The sequence below is a fragment of the Gymnodraco acuticeps genome, unplaced genomic scaffold, assembly GCF_902827175.1.
Source record: "Gymnodraco acuticeps unplaced genomic scaffold, fGymAcu1.1, whole genome shotgun sequence".
NCBI lineage: Eukaryota > Metazoa > Chordata > Actinopteri > Perciformes > Bathydraconidae > Gymnodraco > Gymnodraco acuticeps.
The window spans coordinates 504699-527023 of record NW_022989831.1 but is presented as its reverse complement, the minus strand read 5'-3'; the positions used below and the strand labels follow the sequence as shown (position 1 = coordinate 527023).

General features: G+C 39.0%; 1 protein-coding gene across 4 annotated transcripts in view; it reads left to right on the top strand.

Annotated features, from left to right (window-relative positions):
• The first annotated feature begins 7014 nt into the window (after positions 1–7014).
• The window catches only part of slc12a7b (solute carrier family 12 member 7b), a 72542-nt gene continuing 57231 nt past the window's right edge, over positions 7015–22325 (top strand). For all 4 annotated transcript variants that reach the window (XM_034234638.1, XM_034234630.1, XM_034234625.1 and 1 more), the window contains exon 1: positions 7015–7385. In XM_034234638.1, the coding sequence (XP_034090529.1) occupies positions 7142–7385 (244 nt within the window). In that variant the 5' untranslated portion in view covers positions 7015–7141. The remainder of the gene's footprint in view (positions 7386–22325) is intronic.

The window sequence follows — 22325 nt, the reverse complement described above, 5'->3', positions numbered from 1 at the left end:
AAGCAATCCTGAGAGTAGAATTCAAAACGTAATGCTGTAAAAACACATTTTGTCAACTTTTAACACAAATTTGAATATCAGATATTGACAATAAAGGGGATTACAAACTCAAACTTGTCACAATGTCTTTACATTGAAAACAAAAAGCTATACAGTAAGTCAAGAGGACTAAATATATCTTACTCAACCCCCCTGACAACAACTTCACCTTAGCAGCCAGTTTGTTGGTGCCGTCCCAGAGGACAGTTGCTATGAAAACAGTGAAGGATACGAGGAGATGGTTTGTAGATCGCTTATCTATATTTCTAATGAGGCAAACTATTCATGCACAAACCTGCTTTTGCAATAACAGAAATCAACCTTTTTATAATCGACTTGACAGCATGGCTAGAATGTTGATGCAGCAAATTAAGTTAATCCAATATGTTAAATAGTTTTGTTATTTTTATCTAGAAAAAGAACGAACAAATTAACAATGAAATGCTTCTGTCACAAATAATACTTCAAATAATACTTCATGAATGCAATACAATGGATGCAGTAACACATGGGACAAAAAGAGCAAAAGTTGGATGCGATTAGAAATAATACTTTTTGAGTCGAAGTTTTAATAATAAATCAAATACATTTGATACAGTCCGCCAAACGATGAGGTCATAAATCAAAGCCATGAGATAAGTAAAATGTACAATGCATTACTTTACCTTTGTGATTTTCTTTTCAGAACTTCGTTGTTAACTTTTAATGTTTATTTTTCCAAAAACACATCCATATTCTACAAGAAGCATCAATTCATAAAAACATTGATGGTAACTTGATGAGTTTGGCTGCAGATAAGTAAAACAGCATGAACATGGAGGATTAATAGTCATTTTGTGTCATCACTGCATTTCAGTCTCACTCCCTGAGTGTGCTGCATCCAGCCTTCATGCATTTATCCAGTCAGACTTAAAACAGCAGGAATTTTAAACAAAGAATAATACATTCATACACATAAACAAATGTGATTGTAATAAAAAAATGTAACTGAACATTTTGCACTAAAGAACTTTCCAATGAATGTTCTGCCATTCTTCTCAGGAGCTAAACTGAATTAACTTTGCCTACTTAACACAGCCACAACACCACTCCACCCAACTGTACCCCCCCCCACCGCCCCCCTTGGTCATCCGATTGTCCTGCCAGCTGTCTATTTTAGATGTCTACGCAACACGCTTCAAGCAATTTATGTCTGAGTGGTCACCCAGAGTTCAGGATTCAGAGTTTTAGATAGCTCACTGATTCTTGAGAGTCGGGACAAAACATGTCCCACATAGACAAGTCTTATTTATATCAAAAATAAATAAATTAATAATGATTGACATACTCACAAAGTTAGATCTAAAGGAATTGTGAATACTGATGTTCTGTTTTAGCATAGATAATTACTTTTTTGAGGGATATTTGTTTAAATGTATGACCAGTGGTTAGACGGCCCATGTTATTTCTCTTGTCCTCAGCAAGAGGTCACAATATTCACCAGCCCCCAAAATCTTTAAAAACCTCTACAATTGTGAAAACATTTATATCAAATCAAACATAAGGGTTATGAATGTATAAAACAATGCATGCCATGAACATCTACAAATATTTTCCATAGAAATCTGCCTATCAAAGTTGTGTCCTCTGTTTCCGTCAACTCCGTCAGATTTTGTCATAAACCTCATTAAATCAGGCAATAGCATGGTCAGCTATATCCCTGAGGGTCCCTTTTAATTCCCCTGGCTGTGGTGAATACATCAATACCACACATTGTCTGGTATGTTTGAAATTTTTTGATATTTTAGATGAACAATGTCAATTTTCCTATGGTCACAGCTGGAGCATGTCAACACCATCTCTCTGTTATGATACCTTTTAATAAACCATATTGGATTCAATGAAAGTATTTTATTGAGATTATGGAGACAGCTAGCAATAGCCAAAAAACTAGCTAGCTAGCTGCAGTGTTTTTTTCTGCAGAGGGAAAAAACATGCCATTTCGTCAACTCCGTCAGAGTCAACTCCGTCAGGTTTTATGTCTGACTGAGTTGACATGTAAGCTGACGGAGTTGACAAATCCACCAATAACCGCTTAATGTGCCAATATTATACTATTTTCGAACATAGTAAAGGAATAGAATGTTGGCGGAGAAGAAATAGAGAGTACCAACGAAAGAGAAGAGAAAAATTAAACAGTGACCCAGAGAAGAAATATGCCATGCAAGTAGAGGACAGACAGAGGTGGAAGAGGAGAGTTCAAGACAAAAAAGTAATACAGATAGACAAGATGGGAGACAGGGCACAGAGGAATCTGAGAAAGTATTGGAGAGAGGCACAGAAAAGGTCCAGACAGAAAAGGTCCTGCGAAGGTGCAGTGCAGGAGGCAGACACCCCCCCAGATAGTCCGCAAGATCAAGATATTCTAGAATACAATGCCAGAGAGTCTCGCAGACAGGAAAGGGAAAGAAAGGAAAGAAGTAAAACACGAAAAAGGCATTCAAGAGAAATAAAAATGTTGAAAGAGAAGCTTAAGAATGTAACAAAGCAACGAAAAAAACTAAGAAAAACAATATTGCGCACAAAAAAGGCTACAGTTAAAACACCACTGGACTCTCCAGGGACAGAAACAAAGAAGATGCTATCAGGAAGCAACATAAGGAATCCAAAGATCAAAAAAGCTCTTCTATTCCACAACATCATCAGAAGAGAGCTGAAGAAAAACAAACAACCTCCTGGGCCACGGCGCCAGAAACCAGCACTAAGTGTGTCATCAGGCAAGATCCTAAAAAGGTACCGTCTTCTTTACCAAATCCAGCAGTTTGGGCTAACTTACAAGCTAATGAGAGGAAAGGAACAGCCAACAAAAAAGCCAACATTCCTACAAGGTATCACACAGACTGTTCAGGGTTTCTTCCTGAACTCTGCACATGTGACAACTGATAAGACTGACACAATCACAGACTCCATGATCAACCTCCATACTGATTTTCAGGAACCCCACTGTAAAGCTGAGCTATTCTTCATTCTGTGCTCTGAAGCCCTTCTATGTCACAGCACCAAAAGCATCTGATCGGAAGACCTGTCTGTGTCAAATACATGAGAATGCATGCTTAATGCTTGAGGTCCTTAGAATGTCTGGTGTTGTGAAGTCAAACAAACTAGATGACAGTTTTCAATTAGTTTGTTGCTCTCCAGCAAGTGAGGCCTGCCTTTTTCGCACCTGCTCACGATGTCTAAACAAAGGGACAGTTACAACCCAAGAGCAAGACCAAATCCATGTTCAGTGGAGGCAGTGGGAGAGAATTCAAGAAGACACAAGCAATGGAATCCACATCAACACTAAGCTTTTCCAACACAGTGGCAGCCTTTCAGAGCTCATAAAACTCTATGGGCAAAAACTCAGAAATCAAACCACAACACATGTGTGTTCAGTGCGAAACCAGTCAAAAGCATACATCAACACAATTGAGTCCTGTGATGAGAGTACAGCAATCGTCCATGTTGACTTCTCAGAATCCTGGAGATGCAAATATAAATCTGAAGTTCAGGCCTGCCATTTTGGACAAAATCTGCCACAGATAACACTCCATACTGGAATGTATTACACAAAGGGGGAAAAGGCAGCATTTTGCACACTGTCCGAGTCGAAGAGACAAGATGCTGCGGCAATCTGGACACACATGGAACCTGTCTTAAAAGATATCAAGACTAAATATCCACAGGTCACCACTGTGCACTTCTGGTCTGATGGACCAAGTAAACAGTATAAGAACAAGAAGAACTTTTTTCTTTTGTCTGCTATTCCACCTACACTAGGGTTTGAAAAAGCAACGTGGAACTTCTTCCCCACATCCCACGGTAAAGGCGCACCAGACGGCATTGGCGGAACAGTAAAAAGAACAGCTGACAACCTGGTACTGAGAGGAAATGATGTGACAGATGGACACACATTCTTTGAGAAGGTCTCAAACAGTCTGAAGGGTGTTCAGCTGCACTACATTGTAGAAGAAGACATGGAAAGATATGATACACTTCTCATAGATCCTCTCAGACCGGTTCCCTCAACAAGCAAAATACACCAGGTAATCGCCCATGAGAACAGGATCCACTACAGACAACTATCCTGCTTTTGCAGCAAGATGTTGGATTGCCAGTGCTTCTGCCCAGCTACCTTCTATTTTCAGGGCCCAGATGAACAGCAGAGTGATACCCGTAGGGCAAGAAAGAAAAGACCTTTAAACATGTTGTGGGAGGAGATGGAAAATGAGATGGGAGGGGAGATGGAAGAGGATGTGGAAATGGAAGATGTGATGGAAGAGTTGGATGAGGAGCCATTGAAAGGTCCTGAGGGTACTGTGACAGTAACGACTGTTAGCAGCCTTAATAATGGAGACTGGTTAGCAGTAGTATATGATATCGTGGCTAGCCAAGACCATTGCTGTGGATACTGAGCATCAAGATGTGAAAGTGGAATTTCTGCATCCCCATGGTCCAACAGCAAAGGTTAAGCCCAAGTGTGGCAAGAAGGATGTCTGTTTCTGCCCAGTTCAAGACATCATAGTGAAACTAATGGGAAATGCATCACCAGTCCAATCATGAACAAGAGAGATCTACGGTATTGCCCCTATGTGATGGACTTCATAGAGCGTGATTATGTCCGACGCCTGCTGCTCAAGGCATAAGTCCCTTGTGTGACTGCATTCATGCTTTAAAGCATAGTGTGTTTTTTCAATGTAAGCACCTCCTCAACACGTGTGTTCCTGCTCTCTTCTTTTTCCTAGTTTTGAAGTATGCCATGTTTTGCAGCATCACCTATGGCTGATTGTTAGCTTAATTACATTTCTTCACTTATTTTTTGCAATAGTTGGAAACGGTGCAATTTGTTATAGATTGAAACGCTGTATTTACAGTTTGTTTATTTCAGTTGAATGAAAAATATGTTCAGTATAAGACAAGGAGTTGTTATTTATGAATCTATTGTCACTTCCATCTGTTTAAAAAAGCATTTGTTCATTAATCAGAAATGCATATACAATTTTGTCAACTCCGTCAGTTTCCTGTCAACACCGTCAGATCTTCATCAGCAACCTCAGATGTATGTTTTTGTAATTTTTCTGGGAAAAAACTAATTCTTTCTTCAGTTTTTGTTGTTTAAGTAATAAAGGATCATCAGATCTACACCCTCTTGTGTCTTATTCCCTTAAGGATTTTTTTTCTTTAGTGGCAAAATAAAAGATAAAGTTTGAAAATGCAATTTTTAAAAAAATCTGTGTATTCATAACAGTGTGAAATTAAGCCGTTAGTTTATATATTATATTTTATTGCATATAAGAGTAACTAAACACTATTAAAACATACATCAGAACTTAAGATTCTTGTTGGGCTATTATAATTATATACTTTTAGTGTGTCTGACGTAGTTGACACAAATCATGTTTTAAGGTAAACATGTGAATTTATTAAAAATGTGTTTTAACCTCCAGCCTGCACCTTTACATGGTTAAATAACACAGATCTTAATCTACATGAATATATAACTCTAATCAATATAGTGTACATTTTCAAAAAATGTTTTTCAGAAAGTGTTTTGTCCCGACTCAAGAATCAGTGAGCTGCGAAGTAAATGGCAGACATGGTTAATGTGCAAGCTGAGATGTTAATATTAGACAGGGCACTCATTCACGTATTCAATTATCACACACTCATCTGTGAGCGGCATTAGTGTAGGCTGTTATGCCTAAAGTTCTGTCAAAAATATGTAGGAATTGTGTTTAACGTAACTGTATTTATCATATCACCATTGCAAGTTGTGCTTCATTTCAGTTGTTCAGTGAAACAACCTGTTGCTTTTTAGGCAACCACTAATGTAATTTCTGTGAAGGGGCTAATGTTTCCAACCCTCTTACATTGTCTACCAGAGTGCTGTGTGAACAGATTTCCCTTGCATTTGGTGAACAGATGGGTCTTTATCCAAGGAACAATGTATTACATATGGGTGGTGACCTTGATATAGGATGTGTGACATCAGATGATAACAGAGACAGAAACTACATTCAAAGCACCACCATTCAAAGAATATATTGTGGTGAAAGAAGATGCTTAAATGTGAGGGATGCTACAAAATGTTGTTGATTCTTCTGACAATTTGGAGTATGTTTGAAGGAGTGCACTATGCTCTTAAGTGTTTCCAAATGAACTGACTTGTTTCTAGGTAACAGGTAGTTTTAAGTGAACTCACAACAAAGTATGTACCAAAACCTGACTGGAAACTTGAGAGGTCATCCTATCCTGAGATATTGACAAACCATTTATTCTAAGCTGTAACATAGCAAAGTTGCTTTGGCGAGGTGTTGGCAAATGACTAAACTATCACTGATTTTTAAATTAGAATGATTTATTGAGTTTCCCTAACAGGCTATTGATAGTGTGGAGGATGTACAGAGTGAGTGTTAATTACCCCATCATTTTGAGACCATTAAAGAAGTGTGTAATGAGTTTAGTGTGATATGCCAGCCCAGTACATGTGCTCACTTGTGACAGCAGGGCACTCAGCACTATTTTAAGGAGAATTATATTTAGCTGTATTGTTTTGCTAAGAGGCCTGACTCCATTTTCTAAGTATAAGCCGAAGTGAACATATTTTCAAAAACAATTTTGAGTATGTTAAGAGATTTACTCCGAAATAAGAAAAATCAAAGGCTTTGTATGGGAATGATATGAATTCAAAACACATTTGAAGGCTGAATACAACATTTTGCTAAAACAGCATAAAGAAGTATTTTTAAATTATCAACAATTAGAGAGGAATTCAATTATGGTAGGTATATCATTTTATTGATTAAGAACCAGAACTGGTTAATTCCACAATTAACAAGTTCCAAGCACTCTGATTTGCTTCTGGGGTAGATGGACAACGCTCCTTGGTGCTCTCAGCCAATCAGAGAAGGCTTGGGGCGGGAACGTCTGTACTGTAATCAATCCTGTGATCAGTCCGTGAGCGTGTGTGTACGCTGTCTGTGTGTTTGCCCCTAACGAGTGTGCACCACTGAGGTAAGAAGCCGGGCGGCGTGTTTGTTTTTCCTCCATTAAAAGTGCGACCGACGGGGCACGAGGGAGGGACATGGGCGAAAGATTTGTGGTAGTCCCGGTGGACATTGGAGTTGGGGTTGCCGCGGAGGGGGTGCACTGGGACGCGGTTGTCGCTGACCCCGCACCGGACACCATCAGCAGCAGCAGCAGCAGCAGCAGTAGCGGTGGCATAGTGGAGGAAAAAGAGGCGGGGGAGGACTTCGTGTTCGAGCCGCAGGACCCCAACGCTGTGGCTGTGCCTATCCTAGAGTATAACAGGGAGCCCAACAAGTACGGTAAGACAGCTGGCCGTTAACAACTCCGTGTGTGTCCCACTTCTTATCTCATCTATATACGAGAGGATTAGCCGTCGCACTCCACTTGTCTGGCTGTTTGTCCTCCTTTTAGTTATGTAACGTATGGGGCGTCAGTACCCCAACAATGTGGCACTAAGAACACACCTAGCACTAGTGTCAGTCAGAAAGTCAGACAACTTATTTAAAACACTTTTTGTTTAAGTTATTGTGAAAAGATAATGTGTCACCTAACAGTCCACAGAGAACATAGCCACTTAATTACAGAAAATGCCTTCGAAGATTTTGCTAGCTTAAAATGTAAAATGTTTATTAGCGTTATGTCACATTTTCCTCACCTATATGAGGTACCCCTTTTGTAACTTGAGCGCACCACAAGTTCTTATTTTTTGTTAATAGACTACCTTTTGACACTCGTTGTATAATTTCAAAAAGTGTAAATAACAATAGTCCTAAACAATAGAGAGCAGAGAAAAAAAACTTTAGGCAGGTTTAAGAAATACATTTTTCAGTACACTGTTATTTAAACTCAATATATTGTGCTCAAATGATCCTGTAGAAAGTAAGGTGTCCCTTTGTTACTTGGTCATTCAAAATGTGCATAATGTTCTTCATTATGGAATTTATTCATGACAAGATATTTCCACAAATCACTGCTGTTGTTTTTTTTCCTAATCAAGTTAAACATGTCTTTCTCTCACTGAACCATAATTTGGCAGCAGTTTGTTTTCTAAGCCTTGTTGGACCAGTTGCTCACAAACAAGGTGCTTCTATAGCAACAGGTTGAGGGTAAGAAGGTGCTGGAATAATTGCCTGGCACACAGGCCAAGCAAGCATGCAGTTTGCTGATGGCTAAGTGTGTGTGCATTGATTGTTAGAGGAGAGGAAGTTATGTTTAACTGCACTGAGCTGCTAAAAGGAGTCTATTTTTGGTGGTGTTTATTTTGAATATAGATTGTTGTGAGGAAAATGGGTCCCTTCTTTCCACTTGCGTCTGGATTCACACAGGCTTTTTCAAATGTCACAGTTGAGAAATAAAGGAAAACTGTTATGTGGAAAAAATGAGGTTTTAAGCATAAACGTTTGATGGAAAATGAGCGATTACTATGCTGATTATGTTTTACTGGTGATGAATCATGGCGACAGACGAGTGTGTCGCTATTGACATTTTGTAATGTGTAATTATGTGTTCATTTTATTTTATGTAGGCTTGGAAGATTAGAAGACATAACAAGATTTTTGTTCTCAGTGGCTTGTGTATTCTATTTTTTATAGTCAGTACTTCCACCACACAAGGGTAGTAGAAGAACAGAAATGTCTTCCATATGATTTCCTCCTGGCACCTGTCTATTCCGTTTGAATGCATACACTGAGTTTCATTCCAAATCAGTTGAAGTTACATAGAAGAAGATGGGTGTGCTGTGCGCCTTCATCCACAATAGCTTGTGTTTGCAGCACTCGGGCTTTTCACGGCTCTTGCATTTCTGTCACGTACAATGGCAGAGCAAATTGTGTGTGAGCTTTGAATAGTAACAATTATAATCTGCAAACTATTTGATACATGACTCTGTAAAAGATTGTATCCCCTTTGTGGAAACATACTCAATAGTTAAGATCGACCAATTAAGTCAGTGGTTCTCAAACTTTTTTCAATAATGTACCCCCTTTGAAAAGACCCTTTTCACTGAGGGTCTTTGTCATTCTGACAGGAAGGCTACTGCAGTTATTACACTTCGCGTTTTGAAATATGTGTAACTCTGTTAATATAAAACCCACACTGCTCAAACTTCGTTACTTTTCCTAAAATTAGTATTTTTATTTTTTTTGGGGCGTGGGGAATGAAGAGAAAACAATATATGAGCATTTTATGAGCATGGGGTTTTGACCCCTCATATAAACATTATGCATAATGCTGCGCTATCATTTGCGGCCACATGCCGTTACCAAGCAACGCTTATTGTTTAGGTCCATTGATAAGCAGGCAGTCATATCATTATCTAGAACTAGCTAGATCTGATAGATTTGGACATAAACGCGAGTGAAGTTTAACCGGACGCAAGAGAGAGAGATCAGAGATCAGATCAGCTGCTGCTGACGGAGAACACGCAGCTCTGCATGATCACAGCTCCGCCCGCTGTGATGGACCGTTGAGCGGAGCAAAATACACTAAGAGTTAGACCTAACACACTAAGCTAGTTTATCTACTCTGGAACTAGCTAAACTAGTTATAAATATGTGTATTCTTTACTGTTGGGTCACTTATTACAGGTTCAGCGAGCTGCACGAGACTGACGGGCTGTCAGGAGAGGGAGAGGAAAAGAGAGCACCCCATTTATTTTTCCCATTTTATTATCCAGAATTGCTGTAAACCTTTGAATAAAGTAGTTCATCTACTATTCGCAGTTTGTTTAAATGCATTACTTATGTTTTGTTTTTTCATTAACATAAAATAAATCTCACGTACCCCCTGCAGTACTCCAACGTACCCCTAGGGGTCCGCGTACACCCATTTGAGAACCACTGAATTAAGTTATTCAACCCCGTGGGAAAATGGGTTTCTCCTTCTTTTGACACAAACTAACTAAGTAGAAGTCCGTGTCCTTCTCATAGGATAAGATTCTCTATTTTTGAATATCTTTGGCTCTTTGACTCTTAAAAACATCTCTTAGAAGTTGAAGTTATTCACATCACTTATCTAATGCAGTTATATAGAACAACTATCCTCTACCTTTTGTTGATTTTGAAAACTTTAAGATTGGCTAACACTATGAAAACACATTTGACTGTTGGTTCCGTGATTTGGATTCTCGACATTTGGGTGGAGGATTGTTTCAATCTTGTGAGAGATAATGAAATGCTGACATGCAAAAGAAATACATGGACTGTAATTTCCCTGGATGATGAAAACTGGATGTCAGGAGTCATGCATCTTAAAAAGGAGTATTGCTCGACCCTTTGTTTGTGTTATTTGTACTGGATTTCAATTTCCTCAGTTCCTTCCCCTACTGCAGTCATTGCAATCAATACAAGACTAATGGCGTACGGCGTACTTGTTTTGCTGTAATCTATTTACTGATTGCATACTGGATGTGTCTGCTAAATGTAATTGCTAGATGATGAAGTTGATATACTGAAGCACATAATGCGTCTAGATAATAACAATAAAGATATTGGATGGACAGGCATTTCCTTCACAACCCTTTTTGTGTGTGATTCAGAGCAACTTTAACTGTACAAATGTGGACATTCGGTCAGCATTCTCATTGAGGTTTCACAACCAATGTATAAGAGGAGATGAAGTAACACTGTAAAGAGGAAGCAGTGGTTACAAAGAAGTTTAGTGTTTGAATGATAGAAAAAAGCAGATTCTGTTGTCTAAATGATAGATGCCGTCTGTGGCGCAGAGACCAAGCTGTGTTTGGTAAATAAAGTGAATATATGAATATGGTTAAATGTATAAAGTACATGGTAAGAATGTGTTTCAGCAAGTATACTCTGTAATAGGGCTGCTCGATTATGGCAAAAATCCTAATCTCGATTATTTGGGTCAATAATTGATATCACGATTATTAAAAACGATTATCCATTTACTTTGAAAACATCAATTTATTGGAGAAAAAAAATGTGAACAGTATGTTTTTAACAGTTGATTACCCTGAACTTGAAGTATAATTCAACTGAAGAAAAAAAAAAAGTAATAATACAAAAATAATCGTTATTTCGATTACGTTGTTTTCGTAATCGTTGCAAGCCATAATCGTAATTGCGATTTTAAAATACGATTAATTGAGCAGCCCTACTCGGTAAACAGAGTATCATTGATGTAATCAGTATATTTATAGTTAATTGAATCACACAGAGGATGCTTCCTGCTACTTGTGCAGATACACAAGATGACTAAGATTGCATTTGGATTTATGAGGGATTAAGCAGGGCGTGAAAGATACACGAGTCTCTGCAGGGATAAAAGGTGTCAGATATACATTTGGATAGTATTTAGAGAGGGACTGTCAATCTCTCTCACTGACAGTTCACACATTTGCAGATTGTGGAGTTGGGAAACACTGTTGAGATTGTTGGAGAGGAGTACAAAGGTTGACTCATACAACCTGTTGCTCATAAGCAATAATACATGCCCCATGTGCTCGGTGCTAATGTTGTGATATTATCTTATTTTGTTTTTGGATACCTTTTTTAATTGAAATATGTGACCTAGAAAGACTTACTGAATTTCACAGATTTTTAAGATTGTCAAAGTCTTTTAAAATAACCCTGTCGAAATCACAAGGGGTTATTTTGGCTTGGGTTTAATAACACCACACGTTTTAACAGAAAGCTTGTGTTACAAACTGGAGGGGGGGGGGTGGAATTCAGAAGATATTGCTGTTGAACTAACAGAAAGGGTCTTATGAAACGATGTTATTATCTGCATTATGGGACATGCAGGAGCAAGTGTTTTTAGCGTTTAGACTATACAAATGTCTCTTTCAAGTCTCTGAACTTTATCCAAGTATAATTGCCTTATTATTCCAAAACATTTAGCTCCTTATGAACCACTTAGAAGCTTTACAAAACTAACCATAGCTATGTTTTTCCATACACTTAGTTGCATGAAAATGCAAAATCTTTTTCCTAACCAGGTTGGTGTTTTACTGTAGCATCAGTGATATACGTGGACCATCTGTTGACAAGGTCTCAAGGACTCTTTGAGGTTAACACATTCAGCATGTGCCTGTGTGTGAATGCCTGTGATTGTTTGATGTGTTTTACTGCCCTTTGGCTCCAGATGTACCTCAATAACAGAAGATAATTGGACACAGAGCCTGAGGTTATATAGTAAACACAGCATAGATAGTGTTAATGATTTGAGGTGTGAATGTGTTAGTAGATGCAAGTCTTCAGAATTTCCTCAGCATTACGTTTGCATGCTTGTGTGTGCATTCATGTTTGAAAGGGCATGCAACTTTGGCTATCATGTGCTGCCCTCTGCTTTATTTGGAGCCCAGCAGTCAGCACTGTACGCACACCAACTGGGCTTTGGCCCCTATATCTGCTCACAGCACACGGCCTCCCCTGCCAATCTTGTAAGGGATGTTTGTTCCAGTTGCTCCTTATTTACACGCAAACTCAGGACAAGGGGTGTGTCCGTCACTCCGTCTCTGGTTAGACGGGAGGACTTTCCTCCTCTTTTTGGGAAATGCACACGGCAACAGTTTAACCCAATCCTCGGAAAGGGCATACTACCATTGTAGCCCTATGTTCTTCTTAGGAACTCTTGACACGCTACACAATGCATAAGTATATCATCATCTGAGATCCAGGAGGGGGGGGGGGGGCTTAGTTTGTTTTCCACAGAGCTTTTCTGTTCTCCCTCTGGTTCCTTTTTCCATTCCTGACAGAAATGAGTTTTGACACAATGTAACAGCTGTCAACTAGTAAAGGTTGACCAACATACATGCCATTCCACATATGGGTCTCTTTGATTTGTGTTATTTTACTGTGCCTCCATCCATTGGTCAGTAATAATAATAATAATATATTAATTTTATATAGCGCTTTTCTGGACCCAAAGACGCTTTACATTTGGGAGGGGGGGTATACAAACAAAACAAAAAAACAAACAAAACAAAACAAAAAAACACAACAGAAAAGCAGTCAGGAGGAAGTTGATTAAGAAGGGGGGGGCTTTATAGATAAAGAGTTGAAAAGGTGGGTTTTGAGGCGGGACTGGAACAGGGTGAGGGACTCAGACTCACGGAGGTCTTGGGGGAGTGAGTTCCAGAGCTTCGGGGCTGCCACAGAGAAGGCTCTGTCCCCAAAGCTCCGGAGTTTGGCCTTTGGGATTGAAAGCAAACCGGCTGAGGTGGATCTGAGGGACCGGGGTGGTTGGTAGAGGGTGAGGAGGTCAGTGAGGTAGGGGGGGGGCCAGATGGTGGAGGGCTTTATAAGTGAGGACCAGGAGTTTGTAATTGATGCGGTGTGTAACGGGGAGCCAGTGGAGTTCTTTGAGGACAGGGGTGATATGATGCCATGATTTGGTGTGGGTGAGGAGTCTGGCGGCTGCGTTCTGGACACGCTGGAGTCTACTGAGGGAGGTGGAGCTGATGCCGTAGAGGAGGGAGTTGCAATAGTCAAGGCGGGAGGAGATGAAGGCGTGAATGAGTCGCTCAGCTGCAGGGCGGGTGAGAGAGGGACGGAGTTTGGCAATATTGCGGAGGTGGAAAAATGAGATTTTGACAACATGACGGATGTGGGGCTCGAGGGAGAGGGTGGGGTCAAATATCACGCCAAGGTTGCGTGCCTGGGTGGAGGGGGAAACAGGGGTGCCATCAATGGTGATTGTCAGGTTGGGGGTTTTGCTGAGGGTGGATTTTGATCCGATGAGGAGGAGTTCAGTTTTATTGCTGTTGAGTTTGAGGAAGTTGTGTTGCATCCAGGATTTTAGTGCAGTCAGTGCTTATTCTTCATCAATGTAAAGGCAACACAAATTACCTTAAACCTAGTCTGTCATTTCTGTGCAGCATTTTCTTCTTACTTATTGATCTAGCTTGTAGCACATATATAGCAATGTTTTTTGAGTACTGCAGCCAGGGTCATTACTTGTTTAAAGATCAGTGATTCTCTAGTTCCAATAAATCAGTGATATATATTGTTGAAGTCTATGAATATCTTATTTAATAGTTTTGAACCAGGTCATTTAGTATTTGAAATAAAGCCGCTTGGTACATTTAGAAACTACATATAGGTATCAGATTGACCTCTATGTGGGCGAATACCCAATTTTTAAATGGGCTCAAATTAGGATTTGGGCAAAAAGAAAAACACAACTTGGAAATACCTATTATATTATTACTAGTGGTGCACGATAATTATCGGTCCGATATTAGGAATTATGACGTCATCCCGATAAACCCGATACCAGTATTAATAGCCCCGATAATATACAATATATTTTTTGGGTAAAAAAAAAGAAAAAAATACTGCGGTGTGGGTGGATTGGGATGAGGGGCGCTTGTTTTTCACTCGGCTCCTCCCGTTTTGCCAGTACTGTGGTATTAGTGGTTTAGGAAGAGGGGAGTTCTTCACAGATCCAGCGCTCCCTAACTCATGCCTGGCTGTGACGTAAATGGTGTGCGGCCGTGAAGCGAGGACAGTAAACAAACATGTCGCCGGTAGTATGGGACTATTTCAAAGTTTCAGAGTTAGATAGTTCGCTTGCTATTTGTATTAACAAATGCAATGCAGAAGTTCCACGAGGAGGGAAAAGGCAACAAGCTTTTGGCAAATGTTTGATAGGCTTGCTGTCCTATAAATGCCAGGTAATAGTTGTTTCCATTTCTTAATATGGACCACTCATTGTTCACTCATTGTGCAGGGAAACACATTGTCATTGACTGATTGACTCAATTATATTTATTTGGGAAAATAAATCTGGTCACTTTGAAGAGTCAAAACTGTTCTTGGCTTTGTTTTGTTCATAGTAGTAATGCTCATGTCATTTGCTCACTACTAGTCTTTTTTTTTACCACCAGGTGTGCAAAAACTACAGGTACATTTAATATATATATATATATATATTATCGGTTATCTGTATCGGTATCGGTCTTGAGAAGCAGGAAGTTATCGGTATCGGTATTGGTTTCAAAAAAACAATATCGTGCATCCCTAATTATTACACACAATATCGTCTAATCAATTCACCAGACTAACCTGATCTGGAAACACTTCTTTAATCTACCCGACATCCTGTTCTTATCTTTTCTCATGCGCTTGATATTAAAGTGAAGCTGGTGTTTATTTCAGACACACAATGCATGTGGTCAAAATGAAAAGGCACTGACACTTAATGGACATTGAACAGACGTGGGAAAAACCACTTAACATGTTTTCCCCTGGAGCTTCGCACCCTTTGCAGTTGGGGTTTTCCAGTGTTGGTCAGCAGGAGGTGTAAGGCTTAAGTATGGCATCTGCAGTGAGTCATTGTGGCCTTATTGCCTTTGCTGTGGCACTACATACTGTGGTAGGACAGAATAAAGCCTAATTAGGACTGTGTTAAGCTAAGTCTATCTTTGAAATGACATCAGAAGCTGGCTGAGTATTGTGGTATAGACTCAAAGTACACATAATAAGTGGACAGATGATGTACAAGAGCAACATTTATGACGTTTGTTATTCACTGCCTGTCTGTCACTCCCAACAAAAGCCTTAATTGTGTCTGATTTCTGCGTTAGATTGTGTAGGTTTTCTTGTTATTGTGTCCACCCCAGGTATATGCAAAGGGGAACGACAGCTAGGTACAGTGGGTCGTGGCGGTGGTGGATATCGGGTGTCAGAAATGTTTAGGGAGACTCCTCGTGAATATCATGTTCCACCTGTCTCTAAATGAAGAGCTTAAGGATTCACATCTTAACACAAGCTGCCTAAATGTCTACAGCACAGTCAAAAGAGCCGGAGATGAAATGATACAGTGGGAACTTGTATCTTTTTTCTGCATGACTACGGAGCTGTCTGCCGAAAAGGGAACTAAGCTGACAAAACACTTGAGTCAACTTCTGTTTTTGTATAACTGACTCAATGGCTGATATGTATGTCCACTCCATCTACCTGGCATACCGAGAGACCCAGCTGGTGTCAGATTGCGGTAATATGCAAATGTCATCTTCAAACAAAGTTAAGTGTAACCACAAAAGTATATTTGTGGAATTATCACATTTGGAACAGGTTTCCAAAGAATATTTTTTGTTTCTGTTCATTTATTTTTAGATCACATTGTTCACTCTTATTATGTGTAAATAAAACATCTAGGTCCAGATGTGTAAGCAATACACGTACGTAGTAAACACATTCACAAGTCATTTCCCACACATAAACTGGTCATTGAATGTGCACACCCCTGCATACTTTAACCCAGGCGTACACACATATAAAGTGAAATACGTTCCTTTAAACTAAAAGATTGTTTATTGAGGTTGTGCAATTGTCACTGATTGAGTCTCCCTTTTAACAAATTAAAGCAGGGGTCTCTTTTAATCACTTTTCAATTATTTTCAACTTTTAATTTTTTAGTTTTGACTCGAGCCATAATTTCCCTTTTTAAAGCTTTTTAAATTTTAGCCTTAATTTTGCTGAGTTTTTTGTGATATGCCAGCTTCTAATAAGTCATTGTTCATCTTCCTGAGTTTTAATTATGATAATTGAGCTATATGATGGATTGAAGGTACACATGTGATTTACTGTTACTCTACAGGCTAAATGTTTTCATTGCCCTTCTTTTCATTGACAGGCCTCTAGTGTTAGAGCAGGCACAAGCAACAACACAAATGGGTGATTAAGAGCCTTTCTACATCATTTTAACTAGGGATGCACGATATTGGTTTTGTGAAACCGATACCGATAACTTCCTGCTTCTCAAGACCGATACCGATAATAATATAATATATATATATTAAATGTACCTGTAGTTTTTGCACACCTGGTGGTAAAAAAAAGACTAGTAGTGAGCAAATGACATGAGCATTACTACTATGAACAAAACTAACCCTGGGGTCGTCTCTGGCAAACTTCTTGCCTTTTTCAAAAGCCTTGTCGATAGGTAAAAGCCCCGGTGCCTTTGCAGCTAGCATACATTGTTACTATCTGCTAACGTTAGCTTTAGCCTTCGTTTTCTAATAGTTTTTTTCATAGGCTATAAACAGAGGTGGTATAACTATAGATATTGTGCTAGAGTAAAAGTAGAAGTACTCAGATCTTGTACTTGAGTAAAAGTAGAAGTACTCAGGTATTGTACTTGAGTAAAAGTAGAAGTACTCAGATCTTGTACTTGAGTAAAAGTAGAAGTACCAGAGTGTAGGAATACTCTATCACAGTAAAAGTCCTGCATTCAAACAGTTCCTCAAGTGAAAGTAGAAAGTATTCTCATCAAAATATAGTGAAAGTAGCGACAGTAAAAGTAGTGATTGAGCAGATTGGTCCATTTCAGAATAATATATATATGTTTTATAATGATTGATCATGAAAGTGTTCTCAAAGCTGGTAAAGGTGCAGCTAGTTTGAATGACTTTGTATTCTGCAGGGTAGCTTGTGGATTTACTCCAGGTGGAACTAAAGTCTGATTCAACACTTGATTATATTTCACATCATTCATCCACATCTGTAAAGTAACTAAAGGTATTAAATACATGTAGTGGAGTACAAGTACACCATGTACCTCTGAACTGTAGAGGAGTAGAAGTACACCATGTCCCTCTGAACTGTGGAGGAGTAGAAGTACACCATGTACCTCTGAACTGTAGAGGAGTAGAAGTACACCATGTACCTCTGAACTGTAGAGGAGTAGAAGTACACAGTAGCAAAACATTGAAATACTTAAATAAAGTACAAGTATCTCAAAATTGTACCCACGTATAGTACTTGTTGAGTTTATGAACTTAGTTACTTTACACCAGTGGCTATAAAGATAGAAAGACTAAGCCTTGCACAGAGGCATGAAAATACATTTTCAAAATGCTCAACAGCCAGAATTATAAACTGACTGCTACACAATTAAAATAAATGCTTTTATATATTTCTATTAGATGTGACTCTTTGGCGTTTCTGTTATTATTACCTGCTGCTTTAGTTGTTCTGACTGCTAACATCCTGTTATTCCTCATTTAAAGCCGATATTCCGTGGGGTCGGGGGGCTCGGGTCCTTGTCACCTTTTTCATACCTGATGAGTTTGCCTCCCTGACTGCAGTTGCTTCAGCGTGTAGAAGCTAGTAAGCCTACTATCTGATTTGTTTTAGATAGGCACAACATGTTTCATATGCAGACCTTATTTTCCTGTTCCATGTTCAAATAAACCATTTTCAGTGGTATTTTTTTTTGGTCATGGAAAATTAGGTAAAGGTAATTGAGAAGTCATGGAAAAGTCATTGAAAATCATTGGTGAAAAAGTGTATGAACCCTGATTATAGCTCGTTGCCTTTTTCCCTCCTCGTGGAACTTCTGCATTGCATTTGTTAATATTGACTCCTGACTGTTCCATGTGTTGTTTTTATCTGTTGTGATTTATTGTCTTTTATTGTGATGTAATGTGTTTTTATGTGTTTAAATTACATGTACAGCACTTTGGCTCGACCAAAATCGTTTTTAAATGTGCTCTACAAATAAAATTTGATTTGATTAATACAAATAGCAAGCGAACTATCGAACTCAAACTTTGAAATAGTCCCATACTACCGACGACATGTTTGTTTACTGTCCTGGCTTCACGGCCGCACACCATTTACGTCACAGCCAGGCATGAGTTAGGGAGCGCTGGATTTGTGAAAAACTCCCCTCTTCCTAAACCACTAATACCACAGTACTGGCAAAACGGGAGGAGCCGAGTGAAAAACAAGCGCCCCTCATCCCAATCCACACCGCAGTATTTTTTTCTTTTTTTTTACCCAAAAAATATATTGTATATTATTGGGGCTATTAATACTGGTATCGGGTTTATCGGGATGACGTCATAATTCCTAATATCGGCCCGATAATTATCGTGCACCACTAATTTTAACAGTTATAGAACATCTTCACCTTACATATTCTTCAAAACATTTCTGTAGGCAATACATGAAACTTAAGTTCCTTTTGTAATGTAAGCACTAAGCATTCTTTATGTGCAAGTAGTTCTAAACTGGAAAATGGAGTTTAAAATCATCCCTGATTTAAAAGACCTAGCATACACAGAAAAGAAACAAACGCCTTCGCCTCAAACGAGAGGAAAGTGTCACCTGAGCCTGTTGTGTCAAATACAGTGTAATGGGTGACTGGCAGGCAAGTGTGCTGTTACCTGAGATGGTTGAGGTGTGGCTGCCCATGTCTGCACTCGATTCATTACGTACTTCACGTTGCCTCGAATCATGCAGTGATCCCTTTCCTGTTGACAATTCACTGTGGCAACATGACGTTGAATAGCTGATTGTAATTAGTGGGATCTTTCCATTACCGTCATCCTCTAAATCGATTAGGACTTATGTTTGGCTCCATACTAGACATCACAATAACACTAATGTCTCCTTTACAGACCAATAAAGGAAAGTCATGGAAATGTTTCAGAAAGGAAATTAAAGGATTCAGTCACCATTTTATTGTCAGACATTAGGAACATTTCTAAAACATAACCTTTCCATTTGCACAGGTTACTGTTAGGTGGGCTAGGTGTTTTTCTAATGCTGGAACTTGGTTAATTCCATGATAACATAACCATTACTGTCCATATATTTTGTCTCGATGGTAGTGTAATGGCTGTATCTTTAAATGTGATCACATTTCTCCATAGGATTTTGTAAAATAGCTCCAAATAGAAATAAGGTCTGTGGTTGACACAAATTTAAGAGACGGATCACGTTTTGTTCAACGACATTAAATACATCAGCAGTGACCCCACTGGTGATTTTTGAAGAGTTTACGTGTCTGAAAAACGATGGTTGTTAACGAGTGGCTGAATAGGACTACAGAAGTTGTCGAGGACGTTGAACGTCATTACGCTGATTACGTAAACACTCCCGCTAAGTTTGTTTGCCCCTGTTCTGCTTGAAAGCAAGTACCTGCCTCCTGCAAACTGTTCAAACAAACGCTTTAACTTGTACAATTTTGAATCTGTATTTTTGAATATCGATCTTAAGTTGGCGTGACGTTGAACTCGTGCGACCCTGCTGTAGTTCGCTTATAGCATAACGTTAGCATTTTGAGGTTCGTTTTCCACAGACCTTATTTCAAGCTATTTTCCCAAATCCCATGGAGGAGTCCCATTGCTTTGTTGTCGAGGGAACCCATGCGCAGCTTACTTCCGGGTAAATACGTCATCCCTGCACCACTCTATAGATGTGAGTGTTTTTATATCGTCTACCTACTCGCTAACAGACATGTTGCAAAGGAATCAGGCCTATTCACCGTATGTGATGGTTTCAGCTCTCAGACCATTGTATTATCTCATTTACACATACTGGAAGTTCCATTAAGGTGGCTTGTATTATATCTCAGACAGTCTAACTGTACACCACCCTGCTCCAAAAGGGTCGACTAATCATGAGCTAAAGTACTCTAGAATATTTGATTTGCATAACAGCTTATAGTTTAATACAGTATAGTATATCAGTGGTTGTCTTCTCTTAACCTCCTGGCCTCTGTCAGTCAAAGAATTATGCAATGCAGTTTTAGGAGCAGGAGGAAGTAATACAGGAAGGGAAGATGCCATGTGACAAAAGCTATGACCCAAACTCACATGACAAGATAAAGAGTTGTTTTGAGCTTGTTAACCACCATCAAATCATTTAGATGTATTCAATTATTTTTCATTTTAAACCGAGTCATTCAGTGTAGTGATCTTCACATGCAAGTTGTCATTCTTCATGCCCCCTCCAGAGGGCAGCATCAGTCACTCGAGAGGATTCAGGGTAGCAGGGCAGATGTCACAAACATGAACATCTTCTGACTCTGCTACCTACTGTCAAAATGTACTTTGAATGTTTCTCTATTGTAGAACAACGTGTACTTTTCTTCAAAGATCACATTCATCATGATATATATGTATTTCATGTACCAATCCTTTTTTATTTTTGTTCTCATCTTATATTGCTCATATGTAAATATGTGTCAATTGTAGGGTAACACCAGGTCTTTGTTTACATTTGGATCTTGTGTTGTGCTTTCACATTAAAATACATTATTGTCATTAATTAAAACATTTTATAAATATTGGAAGTCATTTTTTCCATTTGGCCCTAAACATCTCTTCACAGTCCATTGTATCGTAAGGCATGACATAGCAAAGCAGCAATGGAAACAAATGAAGTGTTAGATGTGAGATATTTGAAGAGGATACAACAAAACTAGGAATTATCGTTAGAAAGAAAGAAAAAAGAAAATATGCATGAGAAGAAAGAGATCAGTTCCTCTCCACAGCCTGAGTGTCCTTGGGTTGTACTTGGTGTATCAAGTCCAGTCTCTTCCCATCTTCACTGGTAGGATCAGTCGATACATCTATTCTGGGATCAGAAATCTGAGCGTATGGAGACAAAGTGGAACTCTTGTTTGGGCAGATAAATGCATCGCTGTCTGTGGAGCCAGTGTGAACCATAGACACAGACTGTATACAGATAATATCATTATTAGTAGTAATTAATAGTTAGTTGGATAATTAGTTCATATAATTGTTTTGGTTACTACAGAAAACATTCAAATAAATAAATCTCTGAAGAACAAATGATGATAACTTTAAAGCCATGGATACCCTTACCGCTTTCAATGAGGTTGAAGTTGTATCTGACTGGTAACCATGTTTTCTTCTAGGATGTATGGTGCCAAATGATTTTCCTGGTTAGTTATATCACAGATGATATGTCTGTGATTGGCATTGACACTCTGGATGCAGTACAATATTGTAGAAAGTCACGTCTCAGGCAGAAATTCATAATTATTTTCCCATTACATTATTTCTACTTTCTTGTTTATTTCTAGTCTTTTTAATTGTTATTGTACAATGCCGTGTCTTTTTATGCTGCTGCCTGCAACACAACACTTCAATAAAGTACTATCTTATCTATTACATGTCACTTGTTAGACGCTTTTACCCAAAGCGACTTACACACACTCAATACTCTTGTGTCTTTAGGCGGGTAGTGTAGTTTGTCCAGTTTAAGAATGTGTGATTCCATATTGTATCGTTGTTGTCAACAGACTAGTCTCACATGCAGTTATGTTATAAATAACCTTGTGTTCCTGTGTATACACATTTGCTTTGTCTGTGTCTGGGAACTGCTTATGTCACAACAGTTTAGCCTAGTTTTCAGTGTCCACTGGATAGTTGTTAACTTCCTCATAAAAGAGACGTTGTCCTTCCAGCTTGGATGCCCTGACTGTCCCTGAGAAGCAGTCTGACTGTCTGCCAAACC